At 43.8% G+C, this 7,845-nt stretch overlaps 1 protein-coding gene across 1 annotated transcript; it reads right to left on the reverse strand.

The window, feature by feature from the left end:
- Positions 1–5,715: 5,715 nt before the first annotated feature.
- On the reverse strand, positions 5,716–6,168 carry LOC137726917 (uncharacterized). Its single transcript, XM_068465872.1, has one exon. It carries the CDS (start codon positions 6,166–6,168, stop codon positions 5,716–5,718), a length of 453 nt encoding a protein of 150 aa, XP_068321973.1.
- Positions 6,169–7,845: the final 1,677 nt, after the last annotated feature.

The following is a 7,845-nucleotide window of genomic DNA, read 5'->3' on the forward strand; positions in this document are numbered from 1 at the left end:
GAACCGACTCCAAATTATATAGACACAAGTACTTAAAAGAGATGTATGTTTTAATGGTAAATGTGGTTCGGCCATCAAAATGCCGAACTTTGAAACTCACTCGTGAGTATCCAATCATAAAACCACTCGGCGTTCGATGTGCCGAATGTAGTAACTTGTAACACCTTACCTTGCCGAGAAGGCTAATAAAATGACTTCTGCCAATAAGGATTCAAAAACCCTTCTCGACTGAGACTTGGATAAGTGGTTAGTCGGCCTCGACGCAGTGCTATTTATCCAAACTGAAGGCGCTCCTCGATTGTCTAATTTTACGGCAACAGTGTTGTTTATCCAAACTGAAGATGTTCGCTGATTGCCTTCACAGTGTTGTTTATCCAAACTGAAGTTGTGTTGGCGAAAAAAGAAAATGAAAAAAAAATCTCAAGATGTTTGAGAGATTTGCGCAGGGCAGTTGTGTGTTGAATTGGCGGTCACCTAAATGCTGCACTATGCTCTTTTTTTATAGCAACAAATCCTCCTTAAGATCGAGTTGAAACCATATTCGAATTAGGACTTCTTATTCTGATCCAACCTTATCTTGACCAATCCTACTCCTATTAGGACTTGGAACTTACCTCATTTCCAGGCCGTATTCATTCCCGACCAAGAACCCTCATTGCGTTAGGACCCCTTATTGTACTAGGACTTCAACCCATCCGCTTTTATCCAAATTACTCATTTTTGCAATATGACTCGACCGCCCTAACTGAGTGGCTTAGGACCACCAGATAACCCATAGTACATTTGAAAAAGCTTTGGGTCGAACATAAACCCACGCTTGGCCCAATAATATTATTTTGGGCCCAAACATTGCCCCCTCGCTTTTGAGGTCTTCGGCTTAGAATTCCTTAGCCGATTTTCAACCTTAAAGAAGTGAAATTAAACCCTACAAGATAACTAAAGGATAATTAAAAGCCTCAAACATCCCATCCATCAAGCGCATTTATGAAGCACGATCGCACGATCGCACGATCCTAAATCCCCTACCGCGTGTCAATCATTTGGTTAACCTAGCAACCCTTAATCATGACCCTTGAAAGCATACGCCGGTCGAAACGTCTCTTATGCATTAAATCTGCCACCATACGCAATCGTGCGTCTTCAAACCGCGAAAACCTCGATCCTTTCCTCCGGATTCTCTAAATATCCATAATGATTAGCGATTTCCCGATCGATTCTGCCCTTAATTTTGAAAACCAAACGTTTAAACTCCCCTCCCAGAACGCCTATAAATATCTAAACTCCTTCCATTTGCATTTTACGGTTCCAAAAACCTTGAAAATCCCTTCACTATCTTTGCCTTCAAAATCCCAGAAAATCTAAAGCTCTTAAACCAGCAATTCTTCCTTCAAACCCAAACAATTCCAATCTTCATCAATGGTTTCCTTCATCTCACAGCTCTCTGATGAGTGCAACAAATGCAAAGGCTTCATTGACCGGAGCGCCATCAAAACTTTGTGCTTCGAGAGTGATTTGAGCACCAATCATCAAATCCTGGGGCCACTCTTCAAGGACGCAGTACCATCGTCCATCACCATGCTCTTCAAGACTCACTGCCTAACACCTTTGTTGCGAAGATTTGATTGGTCAAAATGGGACCTAACAAAGCCCCAAGGAGTCTGGCTTACAACCAACGCCAACTAGGTAGCTTAGGTCGTCTAGATGGAAAAATTCTTCGGTTAAGAATGGAAAGATCTTCGCATTTATGATGCCATTAAACACTTAACTATGGAGCTAGCCATAGACAAAGAACTTCTTATGGCAGCACTAAGCCTCTGGTGCTCAGCCACCAACACCATGATCCTTCCTTTCGGCCCTATTAGCCTAACCATCCTCAACATCTTGGCTATCCTTGGAACTTCTCCTTCTGGCATCCCAATAGATGGTACCCTTTTTGGGTGCCCGTCAAATCTTGACCTCAAGGCACTATTTAACGAACAGATCGTCGAGACACTGAGTCAAAACGGTCAAGAGCCTTCAAAAGAAAAAGTTCAGAAGCTGCACAAGAACTTCTTCAACTACAACACCCTCATCCTACACTTTGCTGGCCGAGGGGAGGCGAGCCTACGGAAGGAAAAACACAAAGCCTTCCTATTTTACTAGTACAATAAGTTTATCTATTGTACCAAGTTAAACAAATACTTGGTCGAAAATATACTCGTGGCTGAAGCCCTAGCTAGTAGTCACACTTTGATGCTTAGCTCAGCCGTTCTCGCCAATCTCATGAGCTACTTGGCCAAAACGACCATCAACAAAATCGACCCAAACCAGAACGGTCCTCTCTAGGTTTTCCAACTCTGGCTAGAAGTCTACTTTGCCACACTTCGGCCAGAGATCCCTAACTTTCAGTCCACTAAAGCGCTCATCCTTCAGTTGGCATCTCGACCGGTGCCTTCTCACCAAGACGCAGAAGTCTTCAAATATTTCTTCGACCTAGATGTCCTCTCTAACGAAGAATTTTTAATATGTCATCGTCAAGAGTACTCCTCTTCCATTAGGCTTCCAACATCAGCACGGAGTAAAAATGAAGAGGCTGATCTTCGTCAAAAGTGGGGGTCGTTCGTGTTAACACGCGACCTTCCTCTTGGCTGCGACACTCGCCGAGCAAGCTGGGAGATCTACCACCCCCATTTTATTGCCCGACAACTTGGCTATCTCCAAGGTTGTCCGGTGCCTCTACTAAGTCGAGGACGACTTTTTGGTTCTTCAGAGAAAGAGTGCAGAGATACCGAGAAAAAGTTTCAGGAATGGTGTAAAACATTCCGCCTCTAACCAACTGTTCCTGAATCTCTCGGCACTGAAACCTTCGGCAACTGGTGGGAAGAGTATACTCAAGACTTTTTTGGGGCTTCGGTCGAAAACATCGTCAACAAAATTTTGGGTGACCGACTTGAAAAAACTTCTGCCCCTCAATCCAAATAGACAACCCGAGGTATACGGCTATCTCTACCTTTATTTCCCTTTTTTTATTATTATTACTAAACTTTACTAATTTGATCTCGCGTTCTCAGACGGTCGAGTGTCGAAAAAACCAGACGTGATTGCCGCAGCTGCGGCCAAGAAAAAATCGGTCCCCTTCAAGAAAACCAAAGCTGCCACGCAAGCACCACTAAGCAAACGGCCTCGCCAAGAAGCCGAGATGGTAGTTGAAGCTCCTCGACCCCCAAAACGTAACAAGAAATTGACGAATAAGGGAGAACGGGATATTCACGTTATCTCCAGCCAGACCACGAAAGCGACCGCTCCTAAAGTTTCCCCTACTGCTCCGGCTGTCCATGCCTCGATGGAAAAACGATCATCTCCAACTGGAGTCGTGGTTGAACCAGCTTCCGCTCTACTGGTCGAAGAACCTGCAGCTTGGGACCGACCGTTGGACCTGTCTTGGAAGAGGTGGCCCCGTACGTCGGGAAAAATCTCTCCAAGAATCCAAAACAATCAGCGATCATCTTGGAAGAGGTATGATTATGTTGTTGATAACTTTCTTCTCTTATTATACTCAAAAGTACCAAACAGCTTTTTATTTTAGGATTACGAAAGCGACGAGATTCCACTGGCGAGTCGCCCTTGTCCAAACAAAACCCCTACCACTAATCCTCCTCCTGTGGTTGAGGCGATCGACCAAGTCGACATTTCTGCAGCTGACTGTGGGAAAAGGCCTCTTGTCGAGCCTGAAGCGACTGCGGAGACGCCGATCCATCCGTAGTATCAAAACCTTGGTGTTCCTCCTCAAGAAGTCACTTCAACTTTTGTAAAGCTTGATCCCCTTCTCTTGTTAGTTTTATTATAACAAATTTGAACCAAGGAAAATATTAAATGTCAGGTGCTCAACTATTCATTTCACCGATAGTTCTATGCGCTGAAGGGTGTTATCTATATTTCATGGCCACCTCAGTGACCATCGAACGTGGATAACCTCCATTGACCGCGTGAATTGAGAAGCAATCTTAAATACTGGCTTGGCCATTGAGCTATTTGGGTTCGAGTAATGAACAGGGGACATGGCTGAAGTCTCCTCTCTGCAGGTTTAAAAATTCCCTATGCTATGTTCCTTATAATTTTTTCTTCTGCTTAAAATCTTTTCTTGTGTAGCTTTCATGGGAGGTCAAGCTTGACGTTCTACTTTTGAGCACTTCTAAAGCAGCTGGTTCTTCTGCTGCGTCAACCGAGCCTTCGAAACCCGTGGTCGAATCCCATGCTTTTGCCAAGCTGCAAGAAATCTTATCCCTGTCTGCCTCTCAAGTCTTCCAATGTAAAGGCCTCGACTCCGTACGAAAGTACCTGAACGACCTGGCAGACGGCAGCTTATTGAGCACCGAAAATGTCGTCTATTTGTCCGACCTTCTAAAGCGAACCCAGCAGCACTTTATCACTTTTGAACAACCTTTCCGGGCCGAGGATAACCTAAAGGCAACAAAGATTGCTCATGAGACTAGCCGATTAGAGGTTGGGGCTATCAAAGCAAAGAAGGCACAACTGATAGGCTTTGATTGCCAAATTTTCGAGCTTCAACGTCAAATTGCCGAGCTTCAACAACAAAGGTTTGTTGCTGCTTCAGAACTCGAGAGGGATTTCGAGATGAATAAGGCTCAACTAACGGATTTCACGGCTGACATAAATCAGATCCAGCTACTTCAACTTAACAAGAATACGAGGTAGGCTGGAATCATACTGAGCGAAGTAAGGTGGCTAGAGTTGAAAGCTGCTCTTGAAACCTTTCTTCCTTCGACCCCTTAGAATTTTAGGAATCTTTTATAATTTTACTTGTACATCATTCTGTAAATTTAATGAAATGTTCTTTTATTCTCACATCTCCCAAGTGACTGGGTAGTATTTCTTTAAAAATTTCCCGTTGAATGGCACTTGTGAACTAAACCAGTCCAATCCTTAAGGTGGTATGCCCCATTGCCGAGAATTTTGTGAATGATGAACAGTTTTTCCCAATTCGGTGACCATTTTCCAAACCTAGGGCCTTTAATTCCTACTAGTAGCACGGTTTGCCATACCAACTCTCCTTCTCCTAACGCTTTTTGTCTGACACGCTGATTATATGCTCGCGTCAATCTTTTTTTGTGCCATTAATAAGTTATAAACGTCAAGCCGAATTTCTTCCAAGTCTTCTAACTCTTATCTCATGGCTTGACTGTATTCGGCACTGAACAAACTACTTTGTTCGATCACTCGCAATGAGTTTATGCCCAGCTCGATCGGTAACATAACGTTTTGTCCATAGGTTAACGCGTATGGAGTCATTTCGGTGGCTGATCGAAATGAAGTTCGATAGGCCCATAATGCTTTATTTAGCTTCAAATGCCACATACTAGGTCTCTCTCTTACCATTTTTTTAAGAATGCCGATCAAAACCTTATTACTTGCTTCGGCCTTCCCTTTTACCTGTGGATAATATGGCATAGATTGCTCGAGTAGAATATTTAGATTCGTCGTGTACTCCTTAAACCTGTCGACTGTAAAGATTATGCCATTATCAGTTATGATCGTTTCTGGCATGCCAAATCTGGTCACAATATTTTCCTCTACAAAATTGCAAACTTCTTTGGTTGTTAACTCGGCGTATGATTTTGCTTCGACCTACTTAGTGAAGTAATCAGTTGCCACTAGTATCCATGTGTGTTTTGCTGCTCCAGAAGACGGTGTGATTTTGCCGATTACATCCATTGCCTATCCTCTGAACGGCCATGGTTTGGTAAATAAGTGAAGTAATTCGGGCGGGACTTTCTGTATAGGTTCGTGAATCTGACACTGCATGCATCCTCGTGTGTATTCGATGTAATCCTTTAATATACTCGGCCAGAAGTAGCCATATCGGTGAAGCAACCAACGCATCTTACGCCCGGATTGGTGAGCCCCGCAAATCCTTTCGTGTACTTCGGTGATTGCTTGGGCAGCCTCCTGTAGATCGAGGCACAATAATAACAAACCATCATCACCCTTTTGATATAACTCATTCTGGTATGACACGTAGTTTGTAGCATGGACTCTTATCCTCCGGTTGTACTTGTCGCTGGGGTTATCGAGATATCGTATAATCGTCATTCTCCAATCGTCTGGCAATGTCTCGACAGCACATACTTCTACAGGATCTCCTCGTTCTAACAATGATGGTAAAGACATCACTCATGTACATATCACGTGATTGCGCTGGAGAACTTGCTGATTAACCAAGGCTGGGTAAGACCTTCGTCCTATAAGTATTACCCTGCCTAGCTCGCCCCTCCCAGGAGTTGTGCTCCGGAGGCTATTTGGGCGAGTTTGTCCGCATCAGTGTTTTAAACATGTGGAATGTGCTTAAATGCAATTCCTTCAAACGGCTCGGCAACATAGGTGGCGACTATGTGATAAGGCTCCAAAGTACAACTCATGCAACGAAAAATGCCTTTTAGTTGGTTAATCACCAGTTCGGAATCACCAAGGGCGAGGACATGGGTTGCTCATAAGTCATGAAGGATGTGAAGACCGATGATAAGAGCTTCATATTCGGCCTGATTATTCGTACAGCTGAAGTCCAATTTGAGAGAGAGATACCAACAGTAGTGGTCGGGAGATTGAATGACGATACCGACACCAGCCGAGGCTGAGGTGCTAGAACCATCAAAGTGCATCGTCCAGTAATTGTCTTGTGTTTCGACTAGTCCGATGTCAACTTCGTTGCCCCCAAAACCATAGAGAAAGGGGTCAAAAAATTGGCTACATCTTAACCTTTAATGGCTTTTTGGGGCACGTATTGCAAACTGAACTCTGATAATGCCATTGTTCATTTCCCAATTCGACCTTTTACTATAAGCCGAGTAAGCATGTAACGAATAACATATGTCTGGGCAATGACCTGTGGAACTGATGGGAGCATGTAATGTCGAAGTTTTGACGCGGCGAAAAACAAAGCCAAGCAATATTTCTCGACAGGTGAATAATTGATCTCAGGTGAATTCAGATTCCGGCTGAGATTCAAATTCGCGCCCGGCATCGTTGTCTTGTGCGAGGAGGCAACCAATGGACTCATCGGCATAAAGCTTAAGAAGCCTACCATGTCGAGGCGGTACAAGGACCGGTGGCATTGTAAAGGAGACCTTGAGTTGCGTGAAAGTCACCTGATATTCTTCTAGCCATTTAAACCTATATGAGTCCTTAAGTTTCAAGAGCATAGAGAACGCTTTCATTTTTCCTGCCAAATTAACTATAAAACAGTGGAGAAAATTTATCTTCTCAAGTAACAACTGGAGTTGCTTCTTGGTCATCGAAGGTGGGGCGCTAATGATGGCACGAGCTTTATTTTCGTTTACTTCGATGCCCCGATAGTGCACAAGAAAAACTAAGAAGTTACCGGCCGATACACCGAAGATGCACTTGGCCGGGTTCATTTTGAGAATATGCTGGCGCATACGGAGGAACGCTTGCCGAAGATCATCCAAATGCAATCGGTGGCTCTTCGATTTTACCACCACATCATCAATATATACTTTTATGATCGTGCCGATTAAATCATGGAATATGGTATTCATAGCTCGTTGGTATGTAGCACTGGCATTCTTGAGGTCGAATGGTATGACGACCCATTCGTACGTGCCAAGTGCCCCCGGGTAAAGAAAATCGATTTTGTGAACGTCGGCTTTGGCTATAAAAATCTGATTGTTGCCAACATGGCGGTCCATTGAGGACAACATTTCATGATTAGCTACAACATCAATTAACAAATTTAAGATCGGCATCGGGTATTCATCCAAGGGAGTTGCCAAGTTCAAATTACAGAAATCAAGATAGATGTGTAAGGCGCCATTTTCTTCAGCAGCGGGA

Source organism: Pyrus communis, chromosome 1, assembly GCF_963583255.1.
Source record: "Pyrus communis chromosome 1, drPyrComm1.1, whole genome shotgun sequence".
In the NCBI taxonomy this organism is placed as follows: domain Eukaryota; kingdom Viridiplantae; phylum Streptophyta; class Magnoliopsida; order Rosales; family Rosaceae; genus Pyrus; species Pyrus communis.

Excerpts from the sequence above, each read along its gene's own strand:
- LOC137726917 (XM_068465872.1), bottom strand. The coding sequence starts at position 6,168 with ATGTCTTTACCATCATTGTTAGAACGAGGAGATCCTGTAGAAGTATGT.